This window comes from Muntiacus reevesi, chromosome 4 (assembly GCF_963930625.1).
Source record: "Muntiacus reevesi chromosome 4, mMunRee1.1, whole genome shotgun sequence".
Classification (NCBI taxonomy): domain Eukaryota; kingdom Metazoa; phylum Chordata; class Mammalia; order Artiodactyla; family Cervidae; genus Muntiacus; species Muntiacus reevesi.
Genome location: NC_089252.1, coordinates 44,239,765 through 44,254,405, shown reverse-complemented (window position 1 = coordinate 44,254,405; position 14,641 = coordinate 44,239,765). Strand labels below are relative to the sequence as shown.

Below are 14,641 nucleotides of genomic sequence, written 5' to 3'. Positions count from 1 at the left end.
ATAATGTGTATACCATTTTTGGGCTTTGGAAGCTTGGAGTCACAGGATTACAGAGGGTCAGAAAAGCCAGCCCTGCATTCTACAGATGAGGAAACTGAGGCAGAGAGGGGAGCAGACCTACCCCAAGCCCCACAGCTGGTGAAGGCAGAGCAGAAACTAGAAACCAGGCCTCTCAATGCCAGGCTGGCATCCAGGTTTCCATCCCAGACCTTCAGCATGGACTTTCCAGAAAGCTTGTCCTCAACTTTGGTTAGTAGTCATCATCCAGGCTCCATGGAGACGGTGTTCCATTCTGCCCAGGGCCGCCAGGAGGCTGAGTATAACTGTGCCCAGAACCAGTGTTGGGGGGAGGAAGTGTGCCATGGCCCACTGCTGCTGTTCTTGGAGAAAGTGGATCCTCGTCCTCTCATAGCCCCCAAAGTGAGACGGGGACAGCTGGCATCCTTGGTCAGATCCAGCCCCTCTGTAGCCAGGGTGGGACTCGGGTCCCTAGAATAGGGGAGCAGGATGTGTCTAGGGTCTGACCCCATCACCAAGTCTTGCAGGCACACTTGGGAGGGTGCAGTGCCAGGCGGAACGCCAGCTGCAGAGAAGAGAAAGCCAGGCTCCTCTGGCCTGGCTGGCTCCCAAGCCTGCCTCATCAGCCCCACGCTCCCTCGGAGGCTGTTTTTTAAGCCTGCTTGCGTTGTCTGAGCTTTAACCCTTCTGTAGCTCATGTTTGAGTGTTTTTGTCAGTGAAAACCACAGGACTTTTTTTTTTTTTTTTTTAAATCATGAACTCCTGAAACCTTTTGAAAGCCAAGTTCCACTTTCTGCAAGAAGTCACCCAGTATCAACCCTCCATCCAATATCTGACCCCTCCCTATTCTTGGGACAGTTTCTAAGTCACTGAAATGGCTCATTTCTGTTGACCGTGCGTATGTTGCTTTTTGACCATCAGGTGGGGTTAGCCTCGCCTAGAGTCAGTTATGGGGGCCAAGAACGGAGGAAGCGCTCCCATCCCTGGGTTTTCCCTGAGAGCTGGGTAAGGAAGTGTTTCTGGGAAGTAGTAGAAGGCTTGGCGGTTCTTGTGAAAGCTGAAGTGGGACCGCTTCACCCGGGGTTGGCAGGACCTGGTTGCTGACACCCATGTGTCTGACATTATGCAGAATCCTGACAGGCAGGGTCCTGGCCACCCAGGGACTTTCATTCAAGTGAAGAGGGAGTTGACAGAGGATAAAGCAAGTGGTACTCAGTCTGTGCTCTGGGACTTTGGAGGGCAGTCTGGCCAGTGGGGACAGGGCAGCTGGGAGCTTACGGAGGGAGACCTGGCTGGACCCTGAAAGGCTCAGGCATTGGGAGGGGTTCTGAAGACAGGGGACACAGGAACAGGGGTGACAAGGGGTGGGTGGGAAAGGATGGTGCTTCCTGGCCTCCCCGAAGGGCCTCACTTCTGAGACCCCTCCGTTCTCTGGGAGGCTCTGCTCTGCCCCACATCACTGTCCTCTTCCTGTCCGTCTCCTGCCCACAGGTCCACTCTGTCCAGGTGCTGCAATGCCCCCTCCTTCCTCTTCACCACCCAGAAGAACACGCCCCTGGGGACGAAGCTCAAGTACGAGGTGGATACTAGCGGCATCTACCACATCAACCAAGAGATCTTCCGCATGTTTCCCAAGGTGCTGCTTCGGGCAGGGTAGTCTGGGTGGGCAGGGAGTGACCCCGCGGGGCCTTCTGTGGCCATGCCCGTGTGGCATGGCAATCGCTCTGCTGTTCCCCTGTACCCAGTGGTCCCGGGCTTGGCTGGCCAGTCTCTTACGCTCAGTAGACAGTCCTCTGGGGTTCCTGGGTGTCCTGAGTACCTGAATGCCAACTGGCTGTTATTTGAATGACTTTTGGCAAGAAAGTGGTTGTAAAGTTTTGATTATTGCCTTGCTTGCAAAGAACATCCTGAAGCTCTCTGGGTGGAAGATTAAGCACTTGCTCCCCACCCGAGGGAGGCACGAGAGCAAAAACATACATGCACAGGTTGTGTGCACAAGAAATCACAACCATACAAAGCAAGGCACTGCAAGGCTGACCTCGGAGCGGCTCACCTTGGGCAGTCCTTTTGTCTTGCTAGGCTTCACTCTCCCTGTCTGTAACACTGGAGTTTGGACTTGGTGTAGTTTTGGCTTCTTAGAACGGAAAACCTAAAACATCAGGCACTTAAACAGGAGAGACATTTATTATTTTATTTTTCCCTTTACACGCAAGAAGCCTGGAGAGAGGCCGTTCATTCAGGGCTGGTGCATTTCCCCCACCCTGGCCAGGGGGACCACAGAATGAGGGACCCGTGTGAGCCAAGGGCTCAGACCACAGAACCCAGGCATAGATATTCCCTTCCGGCCTGATCGTTGCACCAGACTCTTGGAGAAGGGACTCTCTGCTGTATGTTCAGCTCTTCTGATAGTTACCTCCTGAAGGGGACGGTTCCATGCATGTTTACAGGCAGTTCCTGGAGCGCGCTGGCCCAGGGCAGGGCGTAGTGGGTCCCGTTTGTAGACCTGCTAGTGTGGCTGGGGGTCAGGGGGTATGTTCAGGTCTTGCCAGATGAAATGTGAAGGACTGGGCTGCCCTGCTTCCAGGACAGCTAATGAAAGAAAGCCCGGGATTCCCTGCATTCTTGGTGTGCACACCAGAGTGCGTACAGGTATGGCTGGGCTTGGGGGTGGATAGGGCAGTGCTGGGGGAGAAGACGGGGCTGGAGAGGTGTCAGACACACCCTCCCACTGCAGTGCTGGAGGATGACGGGACGTGAGCCATCTTCATGAGGTGGGTCTTGCAAGGCCTGGAACATAAGGCTGGTGACAGCAGGTGAACTTGAAGGTAATGCCAGTGGGTGACACACAGCTCGGTTATGACATATGGATCCAAGGAGGGCCACGGGGAAGGGCTGGAAAGGGAGCAGGGGTGGCCAAATGTGCAGGCCATATGGTCTCTGTCACAGCCACTCACCTTTACCATTCTAGCGTGAAGCAGCCACAGACAGGAGTAAGCAAAGGACTGTGGCTGGGTCCCAACGACACTTTAATTCCTGTTCAGTTCAGTTCAGTTCAGTCGCTCAGTCGTTTCCGACTCTGCGACCCCACAAATCGCAGCATGCCAGGCCTCCCTGTCCATCACTAACTCCCGGAGTTTACTCAAACTCATGTCCATCCAGTCGGTGATGCCATCCAGCCATCTCATCCTCTGTCGTCCCCTTCTCCTCCTGCCCCCAATCCCTCCCAGTATCAGGGTCTTTTCCAATGAGTCAACTCTTCGCCTGAGGTGGCCAAAGTATTGGAGTTTTAGCTTCAGCATCAGTCCTTCCAGTGAACACCCAGGACTGATCTCCTTTAGGATGAACTGGTTGGATCTCCTTGCAGTCCAAGGGACTCTCAAGAGTCTTCACCAATACCACAGTTCAAAAGTATCAATTCTTCAGCGCTCAGCTTTCCTCACAGTCCAACTCTCACATCCATACATGACCACTGGAAATACCATAGCCTTGACTAGACAGACCTTTGTTGGCAAAGTAATGTCTCTGCTTTTTAACATGCTATCTAGGTTGGTCATAACTTTCGACACCACAAAATATTCCTTTGATTTGTTTTCCCATCCTTCAAAAATATAAAATCCATTCCTAGCCCACTGGCTGCACAGACATAGGTGGTGAGTCAGGTGTGGCCTACGGGCTGTAATTTACCACCCCCTGGATTAGAGCATGTGACGCAGAAGTATTATTATCTGAACTTCCCTAAGGTGAGTATTTCTTTGAGTTCAAAACATATGCAGCTTCTCAGGCTCCTACCCTGACCCTGAAGATTCTGACTCCGTGGTTCTGGGATGGGGCAAAGGATGTATACTTCCAGAAAGTACCCAGGGGGTTTCCGATTTTCACAAGTGTGGGAGACACTGGCATAAAACGTAGAACACCTTTGGTCATCTCTCCAAAGATGGCTTTACTTTATTCTCTCTCTGAGCATAGTCAGACAGTGCAGCTTCCCACACTGGCCATGAGATGTTCTTGTTTCCTCTGTCCTAGTCCTGGGAGCCTATCCCTCCAGGGAAAGTGCGCCAAGAAGGACAGTCTCCCACAGACGGGTACAGCGCCTCCTTTAGAGGTAGCCTAATTCCTGGAGATCCCATTGTATTTTCAATCCTGCTGAACATCATGGGATCTTCCACGATGCCCGTCTGACAGTTGGTCTCAGTGGAAGCCCCAGGTGCTGACCGGGGCTGCTCTCATGCAGGGCCGGCCAGCTGGGGTGAGCTAGGAGGAAAGCCACCCAGCGGTCTCTGGGTGTCAGGGCCATCCCATAATAAGCACCTGATGCCCTCAGCCTTGGGCCAAGTATGGTGAGCTTTTCATCCACACCAGTGGCTGTCTATGTGTGGGGCAGGGAGGTGGGGACATCTGCCAATGTCTGGAGATGCTTTTGGCTTCCCTAGTAGCTCAGCTGGTAAAGAGTCTGCCTGCAACATAGGAGATCCCGGTTTGATTCCTGGGTCAGGAAGATTCACTGGAGAAGGGATAGACAACCTACTCCAGTATTCTGGGGCTTCCCTGGTTGCTCAACTGGGAAAGAATCCGCCTGCCATGGGGGAGACCTGGGTTCAATCAGATGCATTTGGTCATCCTGATGGAGGTGTATGAGGTCAGAGATCCTGCTAAGCTTCCTGCAGTGGGCAGTCAGCCCCAGAGCAAGGAATGAAAGTGAACGTGAAAGTCGCTCACTCTGGTCCAAAATACCAGTACTGCCAAGGTGAGCAATTCTGCTTTACGTCATCTCACTGAATCGCAGGAAATATACATTACTATCCTGATTTTTTTAATTACAAAATTTAATTCATAACAAATTTTACAAAAATTACAAAACCAAGTCACTGAGAGTTCAAAAAAACTTGCCCATGGTTCCCTCAGCTCACTGTGGTGCAAAACCAGGATTGAGTTGGGTCCCTTAACTGGGGTGCCCAATAGTTTGCCCCAGCCATTCCCAGTTTGACTGAATCTAGGTCCCACATCCCAAGCAAAGTGCCCCAGTCCTGGGCCAAAGGGAATGGTTGGTCACCCCTTGATTCCAGGTCTACATTTCTGCCTGAGCCTGCCTGGTCCCACCTGCTTTGGATTGCCTCAAGGCCTAGACTGGGGACATGGTAGAACCAGGTCTTTTAATCAGGCCAGTATTTGCTTTATTCTGCCTGCTTGCCTGTGGTCCCCTGGAAGGCAGGCCTAGGGAGCCTTTGTTTGGAGCAGCCAGTGCCCCAACCCAGGCAACCCTGCCAGCTGAGGTGTGATCAGGTCAGAGTGCTGTGGGATGCCCCTTCCCAGTGCCGCAAGGGTGCATCATCACCAGGGAAAGTCCTGGGCTCCCCTGCTCAACACGCTTTTCTCTGCAGAGATCCCAGGGTCGCTGGCTCTCACTGCTCCCCTGAAGTGGCTTTGCTTGCTCACCTCCAGTCTCTTGTCTCTGCTTCTGTTAAGTCCTGGCATCTGTGCTGGTCTATATGACCTTTTTGTCCTGGTTCTGTGCCCTCCGCATGGAGCTGAAAGGTTTCAGGGCCAGGTTTAGGGCCCTGGTCCCTGCTGTCATCCCCCAGAAAGTCTGCATTAACCACTGGCAAGAATACTGGAGTGGGTTGCCATGCCCTTCTCCCGGGGAATCTTCCTGATCCAGGGATCAAACCTGGGTCTTCTGCATTGCAGGCAGGCTCTTTACCATCTAAGCCACCTGGGAAGCATAAAATAAGTGGACTAGAAGTCAGAGAAGCTGAGTTTCAGACACTGGGGAAAGCAAAGGCAAGCAGGGTAGACATAACCTGGACACTCTTATTTGAAACTGGGGACTTCCAGGGTTTATTGAAAAAGGTTGTGGAGACCTAGCTTCCGGTTCCAGCTTACTCGTAATTGCGTGTGGAACTGGAAAGGAGGCTTTTAATCTCTTTTCATCTGCAAAGTGGAACAGCCACTTCTCTCCCTCGTTCCCTACAAAGCTGGATGTGGGTACAGAGGGCAGGGCACCAGGTGGAGGCAGGGGTGGGCCGCCTCTGACAGCTCTGCCCCTGTCTCCCCAGGACATGCCCTACTACCGGTCCCAGTTTAAGAAGTGTGCGGTGGTGGGCAACGGGGGCATCCTGAAGAACAGCCGCTGCGGGAGGGAGATCAACAGTGCCGACTTTGTCTTCCGGTAGGAGTCACCTTGGGTCTGCATCTGCCCCTTCTACCCCCACACCCCTCCTCCTCCATGCCCGCCCCTTCTGGTGCCTCACCCTGCTAATGCTGCCCTTCCAATCCCCACTTTCCACCCCTGCGAACCCTCATGGTCTGGGCTGTCCCTTCCCCCTTGAGCTCCATCCTGTGCAAGGGGCCGAAACTGTCAGGTCCTCAGTCTCCACATCTGTAAAATGGGAGCAAATGACATACCAGATATGAAGACACTGAGGACTCACTGGGGCATGCAGAGCTGTTAGTGAGGTTGTCTGGGCAGCTACCTCTCTGGTTGGGTTCCACTCTTCTGGAAGCATTGCTTATAACCAGGGTAGCCTTGTGGCTGACACCTTCACTGTGGCCTTATCTAAGTTAGACACCTGTCCATGAATTTCTTCTTCCTTATGTAAAACCCCCTCTTATCTCTTTGGGGATTCTAGCTTACCTCTTTAAGTCAAGAAGATAGCTTGAAAATAAGAGTTAAAGCGAACAAACTTGGGTTGAGGCTGCAATCATCTCATGGTTGGGGATCTACAACAATTAGGCCACTCAGGGTTGGTGAGGGAAGGGGTTGAACTTGCCCTTCTATGCCCAGGCCATGAAGATTCCACCCAGCTGGTTTCCTCTCTGTTCCTCTGCCCAAATGATCACCATCCCTTTCATCCCCACACCCCAGCTCCCCAGCTCCCTCAAGAATGACTGACTACATGCAGTTGGGCCATTTTATCTCTTCTGCAGGTGCAACCTACCCCCCATCTCAGAGAAGTACACCATGGATGTAGGGGTGAAGACAGACGTGGTCACCGTGAACCCCAGCATCATCACAGAGAGGTCAGTAGCCCTCTTTCTAGACCGGTCCTCTCCAATACGGTAGCTATTCATCACGCATGGCCACTGGGCACCATCCAGATTGAGATGTGCCATCTCTAGGTGCAAAACGCACCCTTGCTCTAAAAGATTTACTACGAAAAAGAGGGTGAATCACACCTCATTACTGTTTTATATGGATTACATATTAAAATGGTAGTATGGGGGAATATCAGGTTAAACAAAGTCTATTGTAAAAAATTAATTTCACTTGATCCTTTCTACTTATCTAAATGTGCTTCCTAGAACATTTAAAATTACATTTGTGGCCTGCCTGATGTTTCTCTCGACAGCACTGGTCTAGACAATCTTCCCCTAGAGATGAATCAGAGAGCTTTCCAGCTGTAGGACAGCTCTCTACAGGGAGTGTCCATGTGACACTGGGGGGAAACCTCTGGCAAGGACCTCAAGCCACCGCCTCCCTGGGCGGGTCCCCTCCTGGGATCTGTCTGGGAAGCCTGGGGGAGGGGTTAAAGTGTTAAAAGCCCAAAGGGGGCACATTCACACCTCCAGGTCAGGAGAAGGGTAAGAGGAGGGGGAGGTGTTACATGGGGCCAGATGCCCAGGAACCTTTACAGAGTCAGCAACCAGAGAGGGGTGGGATGAGTCAGCTGGGAGGAGGGCTGTTTAATGTAGAGAGAAGGTTAGGGAGGGGCTGTGGGGAAGGAAGGGCTCCGGGGGCCAGCGGCTGCCTTGGTGTCCATCCCCGGGGACCTTGGGGAAGGCAGGCCAGGGGGGTGTCCCGAGGGCTCTAGGAAAGGCCTCCCTCCTTCACTTCCCCTCTGAGCCCGCCCGGGGAACCCTCATCCGTGTGGGCTAAGGATTACCCTCCTCCCCCAGCCGCCCGCACCCCCGCCCCCGCCGCAGCCAGACACCAGGCACTTGTCCCTTTGGGTTCAGACTGCTCTCTCCTGCACCCACTCAAAAAGCTAGAACTGTGCGGGAGGAAGGTGGACATTCATCTGCTGAGTGATTGAGATCAAAGGAGCCGAGAGGGTGCGGGGCGGCCTTGAGAGACCCCCCAGTCCTTTGCGAAGAGCCCAGGGAGCCGGGGTGGGGCCAGCGAGGGCCCGGGGCCCGTCTCACGCTGCGCGCGCCCCGCCAGGTTCCACAAGCTGGAGAAGTGGCGGCGGCCCTTCTACCGCGTGCTGCAGCTGTACGAGAACGCGTCGGTGCTGCTGCCCGCCTTCTACAACACGCGCAACACCGACGTGTCCATCCGCGTCAAGTACGTGCTGGACGACTTCCAGTCGCCGCAGGCCGTCTACTACTTCCACCCGCAGTACCTGGCCAACGTGTCGCGCTACTGGCTCAGCCTCGGCGTGCGCGCCAAGCGCATCAGCACCGGCCTCATCCTGGCCACGGCGGCGCTCGAGCTCTGTGAGGAGGTGCACCTGTTCGGCTTCTGGGCCTTCCCCATGAACCCCTCGGGCCTGTACATCACCCACCACTACTACGACAACGTCAAGCCCCGCCCCGGCTTCCACGCCATGCCCTCGGAGATCTTCAACTTCCTGCACCTGCATAGCCGCGGCATCCTGCGCGTGCACACGGGCCCCTGCAGCTGCTGCTGAGGGCGGCGCCGGCCTTCCGCCGGCTCCCCCGGCACACCGGGACCCCCGGCACACGGGGACCCCTGGCACACGGAGCCACGCTCTTCCTCGCCGGCCCTCAGGGCGGAGCGAAGGCCTGGCGCTGAGGTTGGCACTCTCTTGGATGCTCAGCTTCAGACTTGGGTCCTGTGGGCTCTGGGAGGCAGGGATGCGGGCCAGGCAGACACAGCTCTCTTCGCACCGCCCCACCTCCCCGCCCCGGCCACACCTCAAGATGGGGGCCCTGGGGATCGCAAGGGAATCAAGCACATTTCCACTCAGTTTTAGCATCTGAGAGAGCACAAACCGTATGGCCTCTTTGCAGCTAATGGAAGTCCCTACTGGGAACAGAAAAGATGGAGATAGAACATGTGAGGACAGTTTAGCTGTAACTCAGACTTTTGAGTTCCTGACTCTTATTCCCAGGCCTCAGCCATGAATTGTGGTCTAGAATCTCAGAGCTAAAAGGCGAACAGAGCGGCCAGACCTTCCTGTGAGGACAGTGGCTCAGAGAAGTCCAGGGATTATTAACTGAGTTTCCACCAACCGAGTAAGTGGCACTGTGAGATCTGATGCAAGGGCTGTGGATTAGGATCTTCGCTCAGACACTGTCATCCAAGGAGAGCCATCCCCTTCAAACACATCCTCAGACACACACGTCTTGGTGCCTCCAGGTTCAATCCTGTGTTTGACCTTTTGATGAGAAGGAAATAAACCAGACCAGCCATTTGCACTAAGGTTTTCAAGCCAACGTTATCGACTCAATAAGTGCTTAGCGACTTGCTTCCTCTTCTGTCTCCCTATTTTCAGCTCTGTTTTAACCAGGAGTTATTTATAAGATCCATCCCTCTGTGTGTTCCTGAATACTGCAGTTCCTGCTGTATCGTGTTCCTGAATTGGAACCGTAAGGCTCTGGACTGGAAAGCGCTGACATGTGACTGGTGAGCTTAGCGACGGAGGTTGAGTCGTGGCCTCCGACACCAGCATCTCTGAGGTCTTACTGTGAAGGCGGGGTTTCCCGCAGCATGAAGCGTGCTGGCCTTCACTGTGAGTGGATCCACAGGGCCTGGGCTTTGGGAAGTCAGCTGTGCCTAGGCTGAAAGGGCTTCACGTGTCATTTCACATCGCTTTCCTCCCACTGTGGTACTCCCACCATGAATGCGGCTGTGCCTGATACACACGGTTGGTGAATTGCCTTAGAATTTAGCTTTGTGGAACCATAGAAGGTTAGTGCTGGAGGATCTTCAGTCTGCTCCTCCTTTCCTCCCTTCCTGCTTTCTCCCCTCCTTCCCCTAAACATTTCCAGAAGCCTGTTCTGCTTTGGTTTGGGGTGAGGCTTGGGAAGACATGATGACAAAGACAGGTTCTCTGTCTTCCAGAAGTGGAGGGCAGACCAGAGACACATTCCGGCTCCGCATGCTGGGTGTAATGAGAAGGAGGAGGGATGATGAGAGCTCCCCACACAGGGAGCAGGACCTTTCATCTGATCACCTCATTTTACAGGCAGAGCAGTAGGCCCAGCTGTTGAGAGACCATAGCACGCAGGCCCTGTCCCAGGTCCCCAGGTTCCCCATCAAGGCCAGAACCCCTTCCTCTTGCTTGGGTTTCATGTTGGTGGGGCCATTATGGAACGAGTGCTCCATGCACAACTCTGTTCTAGGTGCTGGCCTTGGTTCTGAGCTCCGGTCCTCACGCGGGAAACCCTGGGCTGTTCTGAGCCTGTCTGCTTGTCTGCAGTGCAAGGAAGTAGCCAGTGAGCCAAAGTAGGCTCAAGGATATGGTGAACCAGGGAATACCACCGAGGACAGTGGATGATTTGCTTTCTTGGGCTCTGCCTGTTTCTCCAAGGAAGGAACATCTGAGACAGATTCCAGTTAACTGAGGTTTCCAGCCACTTGTTTGTGGTTAGTTGGGCCTCATTCTTGAAACTACAGAATGTTAGGCCCGGAAGACTCGTAAAGACCATTTTGTCCCCCTTAAGGAAGGAGGTCCAGAACAGGGAGGTGACCTGGCTTAAATTATGCCAGGGGCTCTACTGAGTGCATTCAGTGGACAGAACCTTGGTGAGTCAGACACCAGGGATCCCACAGCCAAGGGTGTCTGCCCCAACCAGCGCCCTCATGGGAGTTGGGGATGGAGCATCACAACCCATCCCATGTAGGAGCTGGACTCCTTGCTTTTGGTCCTATTGAAGTCTGAGGGTCTTAGGGCAGTCCCTTCTCCTTTCTTAGGTCTCCATCGCCTCATCTCTACAACCAGAAGCTTAGAAAATGTCCCTAGGGTCTCTGTAATCTTTAATTTTATTGTTTTTGTAAGTATTCATGATGTATGGATATAAGCCATAAATACTATTTATTGCTGTAATAGCTAAGATTTCCTGCACGCTCATTCTGTATCAAGCCCTGCACTCGGCGCTTTCTTTGCATTATCTCCTGTGATCACCACAAGACCCCTTGGGGTAAGCAGGCTCCATTGGGGAGACAGAGGCTCAGAGTTATTTGGTGTCTTGCCGATGGCCAGACACCCAGTAGAGGAAACCGCACCCAGGTCTTGTAGAAACCCGAAGCCCGCGCTCCAAACCTCTGTCTTCACCACTTCCTAGCCAGTGTCCCCAGGGTTGGCACAGAGGGAATCCTTGTTCCAGAAGGACCCGCTGCAGGGTGGTGCTGGGCCCTGCTCTAGGGACAGTGCTCGGAGACTGGCATGGGTTCAGAAGGGAGTCTGCTTGTAGCTGCTTCTTCACCCGCACCCCACCCCAGCCATGGCCACAGCAGATGCGCCCACAGTGCAGTGAAGGGAGGGGAGTGGAGGCCACATTTTGCAGAAGGGGTCCACATTAAATGATGGCATGTTGGAGGACTTGCCCAAAGTCACATGGCCAGCTAGTGACTGAACTGGGAGTCTCCTGACTTCCACACTCCACTTTTCTCCTGCAGCCAGTGTTTGTAGGAAAAGCACATTTTCAAAGGCTCAGAAGACCTGGGCACTGGCTCAGGAAGCCCCCCACCCCCATGTACCTCAAAGCTCCGCCCCCATCCCACCATGCAGCGTGGACAGCTAGTTATATATAATATCCTTATGTGAGGAAAATAAATTCCCCAAACAAAACAACCATCGTGTCTTCCTTTGTGCTAAGCCCACTGCTCCAGGCTTCCCAGGGGTCTCGGACAGTAAAGAATCTGCCTCCAATGCAGAAAACTCAAGTTCAGTCCCTGGGTTGGGAAGATACCTTGGAGAAGGGAATGGCAACCCACTCCAGTATTCTTGCCTGGAGAATCCCATGGACAGAGGAGCCTGGCAGGCTACAGTCCATGGGTTTGCAAAGAGTCAGACTCGACCGAGTGACTAACACTTTTACTTTCACCAGGCTTGAAAGGCAGTGAAAACAAGTAAATGATTCCGTGCTTAGTCAAGCAAAAAGGAAGGTGGCTTAAGGTCAGATGCAACCTCTGAGACCATTTTGGCAATGCTGCTGTGGCAGCTCTGCCCACTAATCGCCTGGTCTTGTAGACAGTCCATTGCCCTTGATTCTGCTGAGTGTAGGGAGGAGGCGAGGGCAGAGTTACACATAGCTGGCTCCAGCCAGATATTCAGCAAATCGTTACTGAGCACTCATTTTGTGCGGGGCATTTGGCTAGGGGCCTTTGAGCTAGTGATGAGCAGTGTTAGCCCCAGCCCTCCTGGAGCTTATGGTCTGGTGGGCATGTCCAGATGCTGCACTGAGTCCCCCAGGCACGTGTAGGAGCTGAGCTGAGTACTGGCAAGTCTGGGCTCAGGGTCAGGTATCGCAAGAGGAGCACCAGGCCTTGCCGGCATCGGTCCTGAATTCTGAAGGTTGGCAGAATGATTGCAATTGCTAAAGCGGTAGATCCATGTCAGGCTTCATTTCTCAACATCCATGTGACATGTGACAGGGGTGAGTGGCTTCACTGGTCGCTTGAAACCTCTCTTCGTTTTTTTCGGTAAGGAACCACTTTACCCTGACTTTCCTCCTGCCTCTCTGAATGTTCCTTCTCAGGCGCCTTTGTTGACTCATCTTTTGTGAAGCTTCCTCAGGGTTCTCTTCTCTTACTAGGAGTGTTCCTTCAGAAATTGCATCTGTTCACAGCCTCAAACCTCTCCTGTCCTTGCATGTTACACCCCTTACTGGGAGGCCAGTTCTCCTTTGGAGCATCAGAAACACGCTCACTGTGGCTTTCTGAATGCCTGTACCTGCTCAACATCTCAGCTGGTACAGTTAAAACCTGTTTAGTGTGCCCTCAACTAGCACAGTTAAAAGGACAATCTAGATTCAAAGTCACATCCCCCCACTTACTGGTGACTTTGGGGGAACTGCCAACGCCCTCTGGAGGCTCTGACGCATCATCTGAGGTTTAGGCCAGGACACCAGCCGTGGAATAGGGTTGTGTGATGCCTAGCACAGTGCCGACACAAACTAGACACCCAGAGAACAGGTTCCTTCTTCCTCCTTTCTTCCCCCGCTGAATGGCTCTACCTCATCACTGGCCCCTCAGTCCCTAACCTGGGTCACTCTTGGCTCTCCTTCCTCCTTCGCTTTCTGTCTGTTCGTTCACCAGATCGTATCAATTCCAACTCATAAATATCCCTTGAAATCATTCCCTCCGTACATTCCTTCTGCCACTGCCCTAACTCAGGCCCTCTGATTGATCATTCTGCTTCTAGAGAATTACCTTCTGAAAACACCTGTGGTGGAGTCCATTGACTTCTTATACCACACAGTCCAGATTCCTTTACCCAGACATGCAGGGGTTGTCCCAAGCTGGCTCACTCACCTTCCCAGAGACCCTCCTGCCACCACCATCCTGCCAGGACTCCTCCAGGGGCTGTAGCTTCGCACGAGCTGTTGGAAATGCCTGAAATGGCCCTTACCTCCTCCCTCCTTCCTTTACCCCACCACTTGTGCAGGTAATGTCAGGTGAGGGTCTCCACCTCTTCCCCTCTGTGAGCCTGGACTGAGCACTCTCTGTGCTTCTGCAGGAACCATCACTGACTCCTGTTAGGACGTCCTCACAGCACACCACCATGGGTGCGCCTATGTCCTTGGCCGTGGCCTGTCCTTTCCCTAGGAGAAGGCGCTGTATCTGGCTCTTCTTGGTGTCCCCAGTACTGGCACAGAGCCATCTGTTAACGATAGCAGTGGACTCTCTGATTGACCGATGTGTTCCAGTGGTTCAGGAGACCCTGCTAATTAACTGAGTAACATGTAACTGTCAGCTTAGGCGAGTCCTCCACTGATTATTATCATTATTTTTGCCTGGTACCATGCATGTGGGAAGCATTGCGCTGTACAGACTCCCCCACCTGCCCTTGGGGAACTTGGGGCGCAGGTCCCTGTTGTGGTTGCTTGCTGGCTCCATCACCTGGTCTCTGCTGCCTTCTCTTTGCCTCCTTCCATTATAATCTTGCATTGAATCCCTGGGTCGGGAAGATCCTCTGGAGAAGGGAATGGCAACCCACTCAAGTATTCTTGCCTTGAGAGTTCTGTGGACAGAGGAGCCTGGTGGGCTACAGTTCATGGGGTCACAAAGAGTCGGACACGACTGAGCGACTAACACAGTATTATAATCTTCTCCCTCATCTGCTTCTTGCCTAGTCACCAACTCTCTCTAGTTTAAGCAAAAGATGGAAAGATTTTCTTTTTCCCTTCCCTCCTGCAAAACCACAGAGATTTGTCAGAATCTTAAATCACTGTGTTGAGGTACAGACAGGGTAGCAGTATACGAGGGACTAATCAATAATATCTCAGGAACAAGTGGAAAATGCTATATTTATTGGCTGGAAAACAAATGAGCTGAGCTTTGTGAAATGTCTGCTCCAGAGGTCCAGTGGTAGGTCAGGAGCTTGGGGGTCTCTCTGTGGGAGGTGGATGGTGTGGCTCTGAGTTCAGCACATACCCTGGCCTCTCTCCCGGCAACCTGGGCACCCTTTTTAGGAGGAGGCTGACTGTGGCTTATGA

The 14,641-nt window shown here is 53.2% G+C and overlaps 1 protein-coding gene across 2 annotated transcripts in view; it reads left to right on the top strand.

Annotated features, from left to right (window-relative positions):
* Positions 1 to 13,657, top strand: part of ST8SIA5 (ST8 alpha-N-acetyl-neuraminide alpha-2,8-sialyltransferase 5) — a 67,180-nt gene extending 53,523 nt beyond the window's left edge. For both annotated transcript variants that reach the window (XM_065935169.1, XM_065935170.1), the window contains 4 exons: positions 1,511 to 1,655; positions 6,073 to 6,185; positions 6,944 to 7,036; positions 8,178 to 13,657. In XM_065935169.1, coding sequence (XP_065791241.1) covers positions 1,511 to 1,655; positions 6,073 to 6,185; positions 6,944 to 7,036; positions 8,178 to 8,646 — 820 coding nt within the window. In that variant the 3' untranslated portion in view covers positions 8,647 to 13,657. The remainder of the gene's footprint in view (positions 1 to 1,510; positions 1,656 to 6,072; positions 6,186 to 6,943; positions 7,037 to 8,177) is intronic.
* The last annotated feature ends 984 nt before the right edge of the window (positions 13,658 to 14,641 follow it).